The sequence below is a fragment of the Chrysemys picta genome, chromosome 7 (assembly GCF_011386835.1).
Source record: "Chrysemys picta bellii isolate R12L10 chromosome 7, ASM1138683v2, whole genome shotgun sequence".
In the NCBI taxonomy this organism is placed as follows: domain Eukaryota; kingdom Metazoa; phylum Chordata; order Testudines; family Emydidae; genus Chrysemys; species Chrysemys picta.
The window spans coordinates 45,513,953-45,532,310 of record NC_088797.1 but is presented as its reverse complement, the minus strand read 5'-3'; the positions used below and the strand labels follow the sequence as shown (position 1 = coordinate 45,532,310).

The 18,358-nt window shown below is 44.6% G+C and overlaps 1 protein-coding gene across 1 annotated transcript; it reads left to right on the top strand.

The window, feature by feature from the left end:
* The first annotated feature begins 4,554 nt into the window (after positions 1 to 4,554).
* DUSP7 (dual specificity phosphatase 7) lies at positions 4,555 to 14,833 on the top strand. Its single transcript, XM_005285304.4, has 3 exons — positions 4,555 to 6,394; positions 9,509 to 9,937; positions 12,456 to 14,833. Exons 1-3 carry the CDS (start codon positions 5,980 to 5,982, stop codon positions 12,761 to 12,763), a joined length of 1,152 nt encoding a protein of 383 aa, XP_005285361.1. The 5' UTR covers positions 4,555 to 5,979; the 3' UTR covers positions 12,764 to 14,833.
* The last annotated feature ends 3,525 nt before the right edge of the window (positions 14,834 to 18,358 follow it).

The window sequence follows — 18,358 nt, the reverse complement described above, 5'->3', positions numbered from 1 at the left end:
ATGCTATACTCGCCTTTCCCAGCTAAAACACAGCTTGTCCTCAAGTGTGAGGGATTCTTAGGAATATAGTCCAATAGGCAGGAAGTAGCCTATGTACAGACCTCACAACTGTGGCATTAAACCACACACATGACTAGATGAACACAAAAGAAACATCTGAGCCATTATTCTGTTTCTTAGTCTATCCAGTAAAAACATACACACACATACAGATTCAAGTGGCCAAATGGATGAGAGGGGGATTATGGGTTAGGTCTCTGCAAATAGCCAAACCCACTCCCATCTCTCTGGCGACTTCCTCATCCACAAAATGGCCAAGGAACGTGAACAGCTGGCTCCATGTGCATTATGTCTAGATACTGTCATATGTAGCTATTGTATATCTGGCGACCTCTAATCTCACACCAGTGAGATCATTCATGATCAGATATATTTCTGATTCCTAAATTTCCTCAAACTGGATCATGGGGAAGTCAGACATGGCTTATGTAGGTCTGACTCTCTGCTCCACCTTGTCTTATTCATGGTAGAGGGGACATGAGAGAGAGCATGGGTTCCTCTTTCTGTGTGTGTGTGTGTGTGTGTGTGTTAACTGATAACATTTGCACTGACTAGCAGTGATTTTTGCGCCCCCCCCCCCCCCAGTCAGTGGAAAAGCACCCTGTTGGAGGAGGTGATTATCTTGATGCACTAGAAACCAATGTACTCAGCATTTCCTAATTACTGACTCATGGGGGCAGCACTCAGACAGACTTGCACGAAGCTGCCTCCTTGCAGTCCCGGGCAGAGAGAGGCCATGACTCAATGTGAGCCTGCCAAAAGGACAGGAAGCTGAGCAAGATGGTGCTCTTGGAATGAAGAAAAGGAAGCTCGTGCTTTCTCAATTGCCTCCGTACTTGCCTCTTACTCTGACCTATGACTATATACTCAGCTAAAGCCTTTTTGAACTGGGCCCAGGCATATCTCTCAATATCCGAATGCACAGACAGGGCCAAAAATACCAAGCAACATCTAGAAGTGAGCTTTGGCCAAAGTCAATGGACCAGATCCCCCACTGTCCTGCCCATTAGTTATTAACATCAGTGCAAAGTGGTTGGAGTTTGATAGTGCTTTGCACTTTTGTCAATGACTGCCCAAGATTATGGAGAATCAGGTCCACTCAGTCCACTCAGATATTTCTGGATGTCATATTTTTTTTAACTTAACAAACGCTTTCGATACAGCTATGCTTTCTTTGTATGACGTTGCTGTTTCATTTATGAATCGAAGGGACTCAAAGGTCAGCTAGTTTACAAGTTAGTTTCACTGTTGCTTGTAAGTACTGAAACATCCTGTTCTGTAACACCAATATTTGTAACTTCTTACAGCAATGCTCCTTACTGAATCATAATCGTTTCCCACAATAGCCAACAGTAAAAATACACAGGGGCAAGGGGAAGTAGACTACCATATTTTGTTCCTCTTTATTAGGCCTTTAACTCACTGATACCCAGAGCTGGCGCTGCACATAAGAGGACTAAGCAATTGTTTAGGGCCCCAAGCAGCAAAAGCCCCCCCCCCCATTCACTTATTTTCATATGAACTTCCATGTTTTAGTATTGGGATGGGGGGGGGGGAATATTGCTGCTTAGGGCCCCCAAAGGGTTGACACCACTACTGCTGAAAACAATAGATTATATGTATAGCTCTTGTTCCCCACTTAATGAGTTTTGCAATGGGACTATATACATGCTTAAAGTTAAGCATGTGCTTAAAGTGCTTTGCTGAATCAGGACTCAAGCTCTTAAAGATCAGCCAAAGGGGAAACACATTTGATAGGGTGTTTTTTTGTATTTAAATCAAAAAGAAAAGAAAATCCTCCTTAAAAGCAACCCAATGCGTGTCTTGAACAAAGTATCAATGACAAATGGGCGCCTCAGAAAACTGTAAATCTCCAGCATATGTAAGCAACTACTGTACCACAATGGCACTGGTTAAACTAAGGTTCCAGTTAAAAGCCCTGACTTTGGGAAACCCTGATCTGGAGTGCTTTCAAGACCTTTTCAAAGACAACATGATGTTTGTTGCCAGTCTGAATAAAAAGTGTATTTTTAAAATGTAATTTAAAACAAATGAGTTGAGTATCTTTTAAAATCTCTGAAACCTTTTAAAATCTAAGCATTTATAAAGAATGAGGTTCAGTGTTTTAAAACTACAGTTATTTTTCTATGATATGTAAGCTTGGCAGAACTTGGGGTTTTTCTAAATTTGATTGTTTTAAAAAGCTTTTTAATTTTTTTTAACAGTTTAAAATTTTCACAGTTGTAGGGGGTTCAGACATTTATTTATTGTCAATAGACAGTGAGAGTCAAAAAATTAAAGCTTTATAACCATTAAAGCACAAATTGTCAACATCACATATCAAAATATAGAAAGTAAATATCCTTAAATCAAACTTTAGTACATTCTCAAGTTGCATTTTTCTTTGCTGATCTGTACATTTCAATTATGAGCAATGGCGAATATTTTTGTCCTCTTGTGTAAGTACAGTGAAATTGGCATTTACTGACTAAAAATCTAATCCTTCCAAACCTGCATATATGGCCCTGATCCTGCACTCTCCTCTGCATAGATGACCCTCCTGTGGATCCTCATTGATCTACATAGACTCTGCCTCTGCAATCTGATCAATGCAGGCAGACCCTTGTGCTCAGACAGAATCCTATCTTTCACATTATTTGCTAGAAAAATTTAGAGTATTAGACTACTGCCACCAGAGATTATGTCCATCCAAGGTTTAGAAGGTCTGTCCTACTCTCATTGAAGTCAATGGGAGTTTGGAAATTGACTATGAGAGAAGAACTGATCTGTATGAAAACAGAACAATGTGTTTTTTAAAATACTCCTACATGTTGAAAAGGAGAGACTTGTAATGTCTGATGGGTAAGCGGAAGACTTTATACCAAATGCTGGAAGCTGCAGGGAACAGAACAGTCATCCATTAAAAAAAAAAAAGACACAAAACAGGATAATTCTTCCAATTATTTTTACATTTTGAAAGTTCAATATTTCAGTATGCAAGGCTCATTTTTATACTAGTGCATGCTGAAAAGCAAGACAGCTTTCTAATCTAAATATGTATAGGGATTCACATCTAACTTTTTTTTTAATTTAACCTGAAAATAAATGGGAATTTAGAAGTTCAGATGAGTCTGGGTTATGTTTTAGTTTGTAACTACACTTCATCCTGTTTTTTTTTAATTAGAATAGATGAGTTTCTTTACACCTAAAAACAGAATTACTTTAGAGAGTCAGCTGAATCTTTATTGTTCACTTTAAGAATTTACCAGTTAATTTTTAAAAACTAGCCTGAGCACAAGAGATCAGGACAGGACTATTTTTTTTAAAGGGACGGGAATTTAAAGCTGTTTGGGACAGGATCTGTCTTTACTCTTGTGGCACGTCGAGTCCGTGATTAACACAATGTAATAACGAGAAATCGTGTTTGCTTGGCAGTGTTCTCAGCTCAATGAATGTGCCCAGCCAGCAGTAGCTGCAGTGCCTGGGTCTCTCCAGCAGCCTCACTAGCACCAGTGTCCTAATCCTCCCACTGGTGTGTGCTGGATGTTCAGCCTGAGCAGGACGGGTATTAAACCCTGAGCACGGGGCCTCACAATAGAGGAAAATGACAAGCCCCTTTGTAGTAACACCGCCGGTACGGCTCCTGCTGCTGCTTTGATCAATTGCATGACAGCCCTGGCTCCTGCGTCTGCGCCTCCCGACATTCAGTTACAGCTCTACCTGCGTCTCCATTCAACCTCCTCTGAGCCCGCCCCCTTCCCGCGCTTTGCAATTAGCAACCTGATACACCAGGTTCCAAACGCCCCGCCCCTCTTCCCCCGGATAGGGCCTCTCGCGTTCTATCACCGCCCACAGAAGCGTCTCATTGGCGCCGCGAACAAACGGGAAGGGAGGGGGGAGGAGGGAGACTTTTTTTTTTCAAGCGGAAAAGTCACGTGGAGCAGCGGGCCCGTCAATCAGAGGCTCAGCTTGTAAAGCTGTTTAAAGGGCCAGCAAGCAGCCCCGGACACGCTCACTGCCCGGGACGTGTTGCTGTGTGGTCTCAGCGCTGTTGGAGCGGTTTGTTTGAGGAGTTGAACCATGTGTTTAATTTTTGTATCCAGATACCAATAATGCACGAGGAGGTTCCTGCTTCGAACCCCTTAAGGACGTTACAATGCGTCCTTTCTGCCAGAATAAACTGAACCGACCAGTGGCAGCCAGCCCCTTGTTGAGTTGTGCAGATTGTAACACAGAGAGTATGTACCATTGGGACGTCCAGGCTCACATACCGCCCAGCTTGGGCTATGCCAGCCCTCAATCGTAGGGGGTTGGACCCGATTTTCCACTCGCTGGTGTTAATCAGGAGTGACTCCACTGAAGTCAGACTGGTGTAAACCTAATTTCTAGAGGGAAATCAGTTCCGCTCTATCCTGCCACGAAATAGAGATTGCTTCACTCGCCTCTGTCATATTACAGAGCATCACTTGTGTGTGCTGTATGCTACCCTTGCTTGTGTCTTGTTAGCTCAGGAGAGGTTTAGAGCAGCACAAACTCTGTGATGGGTTTTAGAGAACAAGGGAGACTGGGTTTTGGAACAGCCCTAGCTCTAAGCAGTTTAGAGAGTGCGCAAGAGAATGAGAAAGGTGCAGTAATGTGCAAGGATCATGACAGAGGCTGATTATTACGGTAGAGAGAGTGAAAACATCCAGATTATGGTCACAAGAGCCTGAACAACCGGTGATGTGCAGCAATCTAATATCTATTTAATTATTTCTGATTCCACTATTCTGTATTTAAGAGAGATGCTATGATATATATATATATATATATATATATACTCAAGTCACCCAAAGCAACTGAAGTAGGTGCCCATTCATTCCTCCTGTCATTTGTAAAAGAAGCCAGATTATTTTTCTCTACCCATTTAAGGATGAAAACCTACTATTAAGATCCACTATTTTTCCTACGGCTGATCTACTGGTCTGTCGCTGTTTTATTCCAGGATCGAGTGGTGCCCTTACCCCAGCACCTTCCCATTGATGAACAACGGGAGAAACCGGGTGGAATAAGATCGTGTCTCCATCCTGTGACATGTACTAGTTTGTTCGCACTGAAGTGAATGCAGGCAACTAGCTGCTCTAGGCTCATGCACAGAAATATTGTATAGCTGTGTGGAAATGCCTCACCTAAAATAACCAGTGGGTTCGCTGTGCTCTCTCAGCTCTCCTTCGTTTAAGATTTAAAAAAAAAATAAAAAAACCATGCGGTTGCCATGGTGGTAAGGGGGGGGGGGGGGGGAGGGTGTTTTCCAGAATGCGGGAGGATCCGACCCTTCAGGTTGGGGACAGGCTGCACTTGCAATCAATTTCCCAGGCATTGGCCGCTGGGTAGATGTGCGCCTGGAAGTGAGGGAGAGCCCCGCGTCCCCTTTAAGGCTGGCCTCTTGGCTGCTCGCTCCCTCCCCGGTCCCGCCTCCCGGAGCATGACACGCCGCTCCGATGGCGAAGCCCCTTTTTAATTGAGGCTGTCAGGCAGCGGAGCCAGCCCGCGAGGATAGGAAGCGAATCGACCGCGGCGGTAGCGTCTTTCAGGCTGGAGCGATAGCGGCCACGCTGCCAGAGGGAGAGGGCAGCCCAGCAATCCGCAGCAAGCGTCTACCTCCCCGGGCAGGAGCCAGGCGATCCCCCTCCCGCCGCTTCTGCAAGTGGAAGGCGGCATCTCAGCTTGAGCGGGCTCCCCCGGAGGGAGGAGAGCGGGTCTGGCAGCCCTGGGATCGCTCTCGCCTCCCCTGCCTGCCCCTCTGGCGCCCGCTGCCTGCGGCTCGGTGGTGCACTGGGAGTGGACCGGGGGAGGGAAGGGGGCCTTTCCCTTGCGGCAGCGGCGGCCCGTGTGCTCCATTCCTCGGACCTGGGGGGCGCCCCCAGTCCTCCGAGCCTCATGAAAAATCACCTGTGGGGCAGCTCCCCCCGGGCTCCCATGGCGGCAGCGGTGCCGTGGAAGAGCGTGGAGTGGCTGCAGGAGGAGCTGGAGTCCGGCGGGGGGAACTCGCTGCTGCTGCTCGACTGCCGTCCCCACGAGCTCTTCGAGTCCTCGCACATCGAGACGGCCATCAACCTGGCCATCCCGGGCCTCATGCTGCGCCGCCTCAAGAAGGGCAACCTGCCCATCCGCTCCATCATCCCCAACCACGAGGACAAGGAGCGCTTCGCCAAGCGCTGCAAGGCGGACACCGTGCTGCTGTATGACGAGGCCACAGCCGAGTGGCAGCAGGACAACGGCGCCCCCAGCTCCGTCCTGGGGCTGCTGCTACAGAAGCTGCGGGACGATGGGTGTAAGGCGTATTACCTGAAAGGTAAAAAGGGCGGATCGGTCCCTATCCCAGCCCCCCTCCCTTCTCGAAAAGGGGCTCGCAGATCGCCCCCCTAAGCTCGCCAGCCCCCGATCTGCCTCCCTCCTCGGACCTCAGAGCTCCCCCTCCACATGTGATCACAGATGTGTTTCCTTTGGCGGCCACCCAAACTCTGTCCAGCCCCCCAAGTGCTTTGCAGTTTGTACCCCCCAGGGCAGATTTCCTGTTTTAGGGTTTTCTTTTTCCGTCTTGTCTCCCCTCTCCCATATGCCCTCGATTGGCTCTGACTTTTCTCTGAGGAGAAATCTAGACCTTTCGGAGGAGAAGAGCCCCCCCCCCCCCGTCCCGAGGATTATCTTTTTTTAATCCCCTGTGTGTGGAGGGGGGAGCCGAGGTAGGATGTGATTTCAGACTCGGAGCGAAAGACATATACACTTTTTCTTTTGCCTGGGATCTTTTCTCCCTTGTTAATCTTTTCACAAAATGGTTCCGTGTGCTGGGGGAGTGGAGATGTTGGCCAGATCGCCCCGAGTTTTGCAATTGTGTCTTGGAAGCGGGGAACCACCACCTCCTTTGCAACTCATCTGGGAAGCAAATTTACCCCTCCTCTTCTTCCAGTCCAGAGGCTATAAGAGAACAGAGGGATTCCCCTCTCTCCCTCCAGAGAGCAGGACAGGGTGAAAGTAAAAACCTAGCAGATTCCTTTCCCTTCCCCACCCTTAAAGATTTGCCCCTCATCCGTTTCTTTAGTCCACATCTGATTCCTACTGGAGGGAGATAGATGCATCTTTCTTCTTCTTTTCTCTCTCAAAGGAAAGTTCAGATTGGCACAGATCATGCGCAGTCTCCTATGTCCTGAACTGACCTGCAGTAATTAGAGCAGCCCCCCAAACTCGCCACACTAAAGCAGAACTTTATTATCCAGCAGAGAAGAAGGGTGGAGGTGCGATACCCTTGGCATGAAAACAATAACCCCGCTCTCATGTGTGCCTCTGAAACCATTTGAGGACACACAGTTTGCCCTCAGAATATATTTAAAGGCCTACCTCCGGTATTCTGGAGTGGCAGGGCCCCTCTGTTGACATTTAACCAGAAGAAGATCTGACTCTCTTCCCCATAGACTAAAGCTTAATTTTGTGTTTAAAAAAAAAAAAACACAAAACAAAGTTAGAGTGGTCAGAGCTTCATTTTCAATCAAAACAGTTCTTGGCTCGCCCTCTCCATCTTGAAATTCCTAGATCCAGTAACCTCTGTGGAAGAGGGGATGTTTCTTGTACTGATACCTTCCCCCTTTGCCTCTGAGACACACACTCCATTGATGTACACCTAGGGATATCTCAGAGCACTAGATTTGCACCCCTGGATTCATGCTGTAGGAGTGGGAGGGTGCCTTGCTTTTAGTCTCTGAATGAAAACTCAACTCCTTGTAGCTTCATACTTAAGATCTTGATTTATATCCCACTTAGTTAATTATTATCTTTCCTCCTCTAAATGTCTCAAAAGGCACCCCCCAAAAACACTGGCCTGGTTAGACACCCTCTCTTCCCAAAGCACATCCCATTGCGGTCGCTGGGCGGCAGGGTTGAGGCAGAAATGGTAGGTGAAGCAAAAGCAAAATTGCCACTTTCAACCATTTAAAAACACACTTCCCCCCTCCCCCCCCCCCGTAGAGGAGCCAAGTGATATGTGGGGGAGGGAGGAAGGAGATGATCAGGCTCTTTGGAGTGCATGGGAGGGGTGGGGAATGGATTATCTGTGGATAGAGCATTTCCTTCTTTCTAGCATTTAGGTCCACTCCTAAGTGAAATAAAGGAACCTGCCTGCCTGCCGATATGTTCCAGGCATGGCTCTTGATCTGATTGTGGATCTGTTCTCTTCCCCTTCCTGATGAAATCCCTTCCCCTACCCCCATCTCTCTTTAGTGTTATCTGATTAGCTCTGTCACTTGCTTTTTTAACTCCTCTCTCCCATAAGTAGGAAGGACAGCTTTGAAGTTACTTTTAAGCCATCTTTAATGGGGAGGGGAGGAGTTAGATTTCTCTTGCTCTCCTTTTTTTCCTAGGGCCTTAGTGGGAAATGTTTTCAATTAAAATTCCAAGATGGCTTCTCCATGTTGTCTTTCTCTATTGGGGAAGGGAGGAGGAAGAGGGGAAGAAAGAGCCCTGTTTTCATGAATGGATGTGGCAGGAGCTGTCTGTTCTACTCAATGACCCACTCACAACCACCAAACCCACTAACAAAGTTTCCAGGAGGCTTTCTAATGACACCCGTTGTCAGCTTTGGAGAATGATGGCTAAACTCCTGTTTAATATATCTTAAAAAGAAGGTAGATTTCCCTCCCCTTCCCCCCTCCCCCCCCACTTTCCGTCCCTTCCTCAGACTGCTGAGCCGAGGCACTGAAGAGGAAATGCTGCTGAGAAATTGGCATTTTGGATCCTCTCGGTCTCTTGTTTGTATTTTTATATAAAACGATTCTCTTATTTTAAAAAATGCAGTAAGAAATGATCCAATGCAAAGTGTGTCTGTCCCGTACAGCTTAGAGGTTGGAATCAATCTACCCTGCAAAACCCATGTCATTTTAACTGTTTTTAAAGTGAAATTTTTTGTAGCTGGGGTTTGAATTGTTTGACTGGTTTTTGTGGCTTACTTACATGTTAAATAGCACAGTAGCTCTTGACTGAGCCATCTCAAATGGAAAAAGACTTAGATTTACATCTCCACGAACTTAAAGGTATTAAATTATTAGGAAACTAAAATTTACCAGCTTTGACTCTGGTGAAAGCCAGCTCAGATTAAATGAGTCTCTTGCCATTGATTTTTTTAAATGGGAAGTGGATTGAGCCCCTACTTAGTAATTCTGCTACCCATACTCATGTACCCTACTACACCAGTAGTTCCATTTACTTCAGTGGGACTGTTTGCTGAGTAAAGTGCTACTCTACAGGAGTAAGGTTAGTACAATCGGGCCCATAATCTGCATTTCAGGGATCTGAATTTACACTGCCTTTTTACTAGGGAGAAACAAAGACCAAAGTAAGTTGTGTTTTACCTAGTTTAACCCACTCACTGATGCAAGAATCTCTCATTTTAAATAGTAACATGCCTTTTTTTCCCCAGGTGGCTTTAACAAATTTCAGACCGAATACTCTGAGCATTGTGAGACCAACCTTGACAGCTCCTCACCCAGCAACTCTCCTCCTGCATCTGTCCTTGGCCTTGGAGGACTAAGGATCAGCTCCGATTGCTCTGACGGCGAGTCTGACAGGGAGCCAAGCAGCGCCACAGAGTCGGATGGGAGCCCAATCCCTAACAACCAGCCTGCCTTCCCTGTCCAGATCCTACCCTACCTGTATCTGGGTTGTGCCAAAGATTCTACCAACTTGGATGTCTTGGGCAAATACGGCATCAAGTACATCCTGAATGTGACTCCCAACCTGCCAAACATGTTCGAGCACAACGGAGAGTTTAAATACAAACAGATTCCCATCTCGGATCACTGGAGCCAGAATCTCTCTCAGTTCTTTCCTGAGGCCATCGCTTTCATTGGTAGGTGTTGGAATTCCGCTGTTGGCAGAACATTCCTTTAGCAATTGCAACTTGAGAATGCAGCAAGCTACGTGCTGTAGCAGTCGCCACTTGTCTGTACGTGGACATAAAAGTTGTGCACTTCTCAGATCAGATGTTAGTCACGTGCCAAGATCGAGGCACCCAAAATCAATTGCTTTTCAGTGTCCAATCTGAGGTACTTTTTGAAAGTGCCTTATCTTCAGTACTGGTGCTGACCAAACCAGTTTCCTTTAAGGCATCTGAAGTTGGGTTCCCTACAATTGATTACTTTTAACAATCTCAGCTATGGGGCCTGATTCTCCACTGCCTCCCACCTTACATAAGTATTCACATCTGTATAAAATGACTATACGAGGCAGTGGAGAATCAGGAGCATGGTACCTTCTTATTTTGTGAAATGAGGACTGACCAGAAATGCTGTGGTTTGTCTGATGTCTGCAGTTGCCTTTTCTCCATACCTGTAGGGAGAGCCTTAATCCTTACCGAGGTAAAATCCGAGGACTTGTCTACATGGGGGAAATATACGGGTGTAATTATCCTGTTATACTTATACTGGTATTCCAGTATAATATGGAGTTATAACACACAATAATAGCAATACAATCATACTGATCTAGTTATACTGGTAAATTTCCCTGTGTAAACAAGCCCTAAGACACTTTTATTAAAGGTCCTTGCAGGACAGATCCCTTCCCAGGATAGCTTTAACATCCAGAAATGCTTTTTGTTCTGTGGTAGATGACTGTCAGGCTGAATAAAATGTGTGCTTCCAGTGTGCATGTCAGCTATTCAGTGATGGTAGTCATTGGCCTACTAACACTAGACTTTTATTAGGATTGAATGGCACAAGCAGCTGTCCTCACTTTAACCATTAAAAAGCTTTGATATCTCTAGGAAATGAAATGAGCCCCTTGCCTTCATACCTTAGGCTTTGTAAGGGGCCTAGGTGCTTCTATGTTGACTGTGAGGCCTTAAATGGAACAATACAGTGTTAGGACCATGGCTGCTTTGCAGCTATGTTGGAGGAACAAGATGTCATTGCTATTTTTTTTTCTCCCACTCTCTAATAGCACAGTTCTGCTCAAAAGTCCAAGGGTTTAGCAAGGTGTGGGGATGCTGTTTCACCTTCCTGGTGGATGCATTGGGTTCCTGATGAGCTGTGGCATTTGGGTTCTGTCTGCAACAGACAATCCATGTTTCTTGTCTTTAATGTCAGGAAATGGAGGATTACCTCACTCGCTTACTATAAAACCCAAACTTAGAAATGGGGCTTTGCTCAGATGAAAGACACACACACTTCAGCGAAATTCTGAAATTGCAGGAGCAGCAATGCAATCTGAAGAGTTAGTGTCCTTTTGTCTTGGAGTTCCTCACACAGTAATGGGGACTAGGAAGTCAAACCTGAGGCTTGTTTTTAATTTTTGTTTTCCCCCTCTCTGCCCATCCCTCAGTCTGTAGGGTTGGAGTACTTTTTTTTTTTTTAAGCTCTGGCTTTGAGTAGAGTGGGACTGGAGGTTTCCTTTCTCATAGTACCTTATTCTTCAAAGCCAAGCTCTGTGGCAAATGACTGGTTTGAAACATTGTTCTGCCCAGAAGTAAACTTTGCAGTATATATTTACGTATGCAGTGTTCTCAGCGGCATTCCTCTCTCTCAATACTATGATGTCCGTTCCTGCTGTTCAGGCTCTGAGAAAGAGACAATACATCTGTGTTCTTCAAGCAGTGGCAGCAGTTGCTAAGAGAAATTGCAGTTTTACTACAAATTATCTTCCCTTTTCCCTCTGCCACCGTGTATCTTGATAGATTCACTCTAGCACAAATCTTGCTATAGGGAAGTCTGTTTCCCCAATCGCCACACCTAAAGAACAACATCACGATAATTAAGTTCCTCTATTTTAGAGTTCACTTGAATCAGTTCTGAGTACAGTACTCAGAAAATAAATATCTTTAAAAAAAAAAAAAAACCTCAGTTTTGCTGATTTTTGATGTCATGCCTGGTCACATGACTGGTTAGACTTCACAACCCCATCTTAGCACTGATTGATTGATATGAATTGTGAGAGGGGTGTGACGCAGGTCTGGGTGCCAGGAACTCTGGAGTTGGAATTTCAACTCTGACACTGCCTCTCTCTGGTCTTGGGCAAGTGACTTAACCACACTGGTTTCTCCCTTTATGAAATAGAAAGCAATAATACTAACCTCACAGAGGTGTTGTAAGCTTTAATTAATTAATCTTTGTTAAGCATGGGGAGGCTGAAGTGCTAAGTATGACTGATTGCATCGCTGGAGTATATTGTCAGGGTGCCTGATTTTTGAGGAGGCAAATATGCGGAGTTAAATTACGTAGTATCACTCTGAACTGTTGGAGCAGTGGATCCATTGCTGGCAATGACCTGGTTCTAAAAGGCTGAAGCTGCCATCTAGCCCTGCTCCAGGACAGTGCATTTTTGCTACAGAAGTCTAAATGTATCCTTCTTTTTCCCCCTCTTTGTTTCAGATGAGGCCCGTACCAAGAAATGTGGTATCCTGGTTCACTGCCTAGCCGGCATCAGCAGGTCTGTAACGGTAACCGTTGCCTACTTGATGCAAAAAATGAACTTGTCCCTGAATGACGCCTATGACTTTGTGAAAAGGAAAAAGTCAAATATCTCCCCGAACTTTAATTTCATGGGCCAGCTCCTGGACTTTGAGAGGACTCTGGGGCTCAACAGCCCATGCGACAACCGCTCCCCCAGCGAGCAACTGTACTTCACCACACCCACCAATCACAACCTGTTCCAGCTGAACACCTTGGAGTCCACATGAAGGGAATGTTGTTTGGTTGGGAACTCGAGCCTTGAATAGCTTCTCTTGAGCATTTCAAATATTAAAAAAGTATGTATCTTGCCAGGCAGCCTTGAAAGAACTAGTTTCTCCAAGTAGAGGTGTCTGATCGCTGCTTTAAAAAGGCTAAGGCCATTTATTAGTATCCTGATGCTAATCAAAGTGGATCAAAGAGTAGTCTCTTTACAGGGGTTATTTAATATGGGGGATCTCGTGGCGTTCTGAGCGCAGCTGTTACCGGCAATAACTGCTTTCCTGGGTGTGTTGAGACTGGTGAACCGCACACACTCACACAAACATACACAAAGTTACCTACGTGGTAGGTTGTTGTGGAAAGTAGAGGAGACTTACGCACTTGGCGACCTTGAACAAAAGATGTTGGCCCAAGACTATTTTAAAACCCATGTTTACTTTTTTTTTTTTAAAAAGGTAATCTTACTCTCTGAGTCTTGGGCTCCAACTTGTTTTAAATATGTAAGTTCCTGGCTGTTTGTACAGACGAGGTTGCAAAACCAGTATTTTACTCTGTTCTTGTTTGATATATATTTTTTTTTAATCAAATGTTTATATTGACCAAATGCATTTTGCACACTTTGTGAAGCCTTGAGACGTCCTGGCATATTACTGGGTACACCCCAAGAGAGACACATGCTGCTGTTGTTGCTAGCATCTGGTAGGAAGCTTTGTTATTTGTGAAGGCCAATTGGTCTTAACCTCTCTGCCACTTCCACACTCACAATCACAAATTCTGCACTGAATCAACCAAGGTGACTAAGCTGCAAGCTTTTTTTAAATACCACCCCCGCTCCCCCACCACCAAAAAACGCTGTCTGCTGTTGCCAGAGGTAAACCTGGTGTGTCCTCCAGAGTTGGTAGAAGCATATGAGGCTAGCACTCGTTCTCTGCTGTCGGTCGAACGATGATTGGTGTCACCCAGCTGGCCTGAAATCCTTCCAGCTTCTGAAGTAAAGAAAGTACTTGTGATGTTGGCACTTATCTGGCACACTTAATTCTTTTATGTGTGCAGGGGTGGGAATCGAGTGCTACTGGTACTCCAAAAGACTAGAGCAGAGCAAAGTTTTTGCAGCATGACACTGCTGTGGAGTCATGCGCAAACCATGGAAGGGGAGTGGAAATGTGTGAAATAATGACCAGAACGTTGTAAAAACTGGCAAATTCCGAGACTCTCAGAGCATTCAACGGAGTTCTGATGGGTTTCCTTTTTTGAGTAACTTGTTGCCGTGCCTTCTAGAACAAGAAGACTTGTTAATGTTTCTGGCTAACATTTGGCAAAGGTCTCGTATGCTGAAGAAGTGGTACTAACGTCTGGGAGGAGGGCAGAATGGATCTGGAGGTTTCTTTTATTGGCTGCAATGTAGTCCTTCCTTTCTCCCCACCTCCTTATCCACTGGAACTCTCATGTAACTAACACAAAACAAAAAAGAGAAAGCCACGGAATTTTTTTCTAATATCCAGGTTTTTGTATTTTCTTTTTCCAAAAAAAAAAGAAGAAAAAAAAAAAACCCTCCATACGGAGGAATATTCGACGCTGTCACATCATGACTTTTTTTTTTTTTTTTTGTTAAAGATGTTACCAGAATGTTGGAGTGTTTTTGTTTTTTTGATTGGTTGTCTTCTGTTTGTTTTGTTTTGTAACAATGTTGGGATTGTGGGTCATCAGGGAAGGGAGAATGGACATAAGTATGGCTGAGAGTGAGCGAGCAAATTGAAAATATCCTAATTGCATTTTACCTCATGGAGGAACTTTTTTTTTTTTTTTTTTTTTTTTTTGTGGTCAGGGATTTTTAGACAGTGCATCTGTATTGCATTACAGCTAAGCTGGCTTATAAAGGCTTCCTGTGCTGTAAGTGATCTGTCTTCTTTAAAGGAAAAAGATACATCCTCTGATTAATACAAATGAGAGAGCTTGTTAGCGAGGGATGGTTTTTGCTTTCTGAGTTATGAAGGTAAATTAATGACCCTATATATATACTGAACCAATATTGGGACTTTTGTTTATATTGCAAATAAATATTATTTTTTCTTTAAAAACCATGTTTCTGTGTCCAGTGTTTGGCTAGTCAGCGAAATCTGTCTATATAAGGCTGGGCTGTTCTCTTATCCCTTTTTATGGCCCGTTTTATGTCCTCCTGTGACTGTGAACAGCACTTTCTCGGTTGTGTTCAAGTGTGGTGTTTGGTTTCGTGCACAGTGTAATTTTTGAGATCTTGCAGTAATGGGGGTGGTGGTGGGAAGAACAGCACGAGATGGGTACTGGTTTTGACCCCCTTGCAACCGCCACCTAAAAAAGCCCTCTGTTCATAAGGCACATGTGGCGTGGGGAGACACCTGACCCTTGCCAATAACCTCTATAGTGGATGTAAAGGGGCTGCTTTCATTTCAGTGGAAAGTAAAGGTAACTTAGGGCTTGATGCTGAGAAACAAGTCAGTTGGAATTGTAGGTGCTCCGCATTTTTCAGGATCAGGGCCATAGTCCCTTTGCTACTTCATTTGGCACGTTGACGGTTATGTGAAATCAGGAGTTGGGGGAGAGGGGAGCTCGAAATCACCACATGTATATCTTAGTTACAGCCCAGCTGTGAGGGCAGAGCCCTAGCTTTGGTACATAACCACCTGTTACAAGTACTATGACATGGAACCGTTTCAAGAGTCTAAACTTTGGTGCATGATTCAGATTTGTGACTTGGGCTATGCCTAATGCAGGGGTAGTTGTATTTCAAAAAGGAAGTGATAGATGGGTCTTTACTCTGACTCAATGGCCTGATAGCATCTGTATACCAAGAGGAACAGAAAGACATCACAGTATCTATTTGATCTTAGTCCAAATGAAAACAAAATGCATAGCAAGGAGCCTATTTTATTTCCCATTCTAGCCACCTCTCCATTGAATGCCTTAACACCTGGTCTTTGTCTCTTTATTAGCAGAGAGACCTGGATTTCATTACAGGCAGGTACCCATCTTGAACCCATTCAAAAAGTTTGGCTAGAAAGTAGCTTTGGGTGGAGGTAAAGGAATCAACCTCTCCCCGGGGTTTTGGAAAAATTGTCTTTTAGGTCTCTTTATTTTTAAATACCAAACTCCAGTCCTATAAGAGGCACCAAGAATCTTGTGCCTACTTAAATGGAATGGCAAAGGGTAAGCAAAATACCTGACAAGTAATCACGAAACCTGGGAATGGTTAAATTTGGAAACTTTTGAGAACTTGAAGGTCACCACTCATTCATTTACGCCAAACTAGATTATTTTGTTGTTCAAATGGGTTTAACATCTACAAAGTGTTCATGTGGTTTTTATTTAGTTGAAAAGTTGAACATTCCCCCACAGAACTATTAATCCAAGCTGCACCAATGTGAATTGGGAAGTGAAACTCAGCAGTTTAGTTCCTTTGTCCCAGCTGAGAGAAATGCAAAAAAAAGCAATTTTCAATTTTTTCAATATTCTTTGTTTCAATCCAATGGATGAATAACAAACTTACTGGTTTTTAATCCTTTCTGTGGACCAGAGTCCTCAAATGAGATGATTTTTTTTTTCTTCTTGTACCTGGTGTTGGGGAACAAAAGACTGTTGCTTTTTATTCCGCAAAGCACCTCAGATAGAGTGGTGGTGGGAGGGCTAATATAGTAAAAAGTCTGAAGCAGAAGAAAAGTGAACCTTAATGTGTTGCTTACCTCCTCTAACGTGTCCCCATCACGGAAAGCTTACTGCATGATGGAAATCCATATATTGATTTAGAGGCTTGTTTGTGGTTCAACAAATGAAAATCTATCTTGTACATGGGGAAAGATGGACCTTTACATTTTTCCTCCCTTAATTACATGGTATAGCAGTTTGTGTGGAAGATTGGAAACCATGTATAACCATAAATGTGGGCCGGAAGGGTGCAGAACAGCTCAGCAGGTAGTAACACGGTTATATTCTCTTCAATCTGATTTTTCTCTTTCCTACAATACTGTTGGATAGAATTCAGGTTAATAATAGCATTTAGCATCAGCCATGTGAGCTGGCTTTCACAGTAGCTTGATTGTGGCTGTCTGGAACAGTGCAGATGCTATTTTTAATCTCTTTAACTGCAAGAATTTGTATTCACTCAATGCCTGTGTGAAACAAGCTGTCTTGGTTCTGAACGGCTTGATCTCACACTACCCCATACCCTAGCATGGCTTCAGGTGGTTGCAAATGTTACCAGCAATACATTGCATTAGAAGGTCCTTTTGCCTAAGGTGGTGAAAGAGTTTGCCCCTGCTAACCATCCCTTCCTCCTGAGAGTGGTATCTCCCAGCCCTCTCTAAAGGAAGTTTGTCCAAGTTTCTCTGGCCCTGACATGGAAGCCCAGCCATGTGCTTAAGCATCTGTGTGTGTTAAGGAGCTCTGGCGTTCTGCTCCTTGTTACACGGGATTTGCACAGAGACATATGACTTCTGAAGTCTTAAAGATAATTCTCTGAGGAGAAAAGAACTGAAAGCAACCAGTAAACACAGCAAAGCCCTAGGAGCCACAGAGAAGTGTAGTAGTCAGCACAGAATCAGAACAGAACTAGAAAAAGCTGATTAGATGGAGTCCATTTCTCCTGCCCCCGGAAGTACATGTGCCCAGTCTTGGATGAGCCCCCAGACCTCCTCAGTAGCTAAGTAGAGGAGCTAGGGCTGGGTGAGAGAAACGCCATTATCTGGTGAAATTCGGGTGGGTGGAGTTCAGTGCAGCCAGGAGATGCTGTTCTACACCCAGCACGGAGGGCTTCTGGATAAACAATTAGCCTCAAGCAATTCGTAGCTTGTTCTTACACAGGGTGGGTTGCTCTGCAAACAAAGCTAGGTTGCTTCCCCACCCCCCTGCTTTGGGGGGAGATGCCCCTTCAAATATTCTCAGCTGTGATGCTGCAAGCACTTGGGTATTGAAAGGGGAAATTTCACCTGCAAGATGCATGTCATCCACCCCCCTCTTTAAATACTAGGAGCCCATCAGACTGGCCCTATCGGGACATCTCTCTACTAGCAGGTTGCTTTTCATATCCCTGCCTCTGTCAGTTTCCAGCCAAGGAAATGTAGGAAACTCTGAATTTATGCTGAATGTGCCCCCTGTCGGCCAATGTCACAGTGGAAGAGAAGGGAATGTTAAGATTTGGCTTTTTTTAATGGCTCCCCACAAATCTTACTTATTACCTCTCCACGGGGCATAATCTCCCGTCCAACCACCCCACTCTCCTCACTGATTGTAATAGTCCAGTAAGTTAAGTCAAATGCCTATTCAAGAAAAATGGGCATGAATGTTGAAAATCTGGGACATTGACTTAAAAAAATCCCTTTAAAACAAATGGCTCTGCTTTGGTTCTCATAAAAGTTGGGGGCTGAAGGGCAGTTTAGCACTAGGATAACTTGGGGCTAGAGCTACAGGTGGGGTGAACATAAGAACGGCCATACTGAGTCAGACCAAAGGTCCATCTAGCCCAGTATCTTGTCTTCTGACAGTGGCCAATGCCAGGTGCCCCAGAGGGAATGAACAGAAGAGGCAATCATCATGTGATCCATCCCCTGTCACCCATTCCCTTTAGCCTTCAT

Coding starts and splice junctions, on each gene's coding strand:
- DUSP7 (XM_005285304.4), top strand. CDS start 5,980: ATGAAAAATCACCTGTGGGGCAGCTCCCCCCGGGCTCCCATGGCGGCA. Junction 6,395..9,508: donor TAAGGCGTATTACCTGAAAG/GTAAAAAGGGCG, acceptor TTTTTTCCCCAG/GTGGCTTTAACAAATTTCAG. Junction 9,938..12,455: donor TGAGGCCATCGCTTTCATTG/GTAGGTGTTGGA, acceptor TCTTTGTTTCAG/ATGAGGCCCGTACCAAGAAA.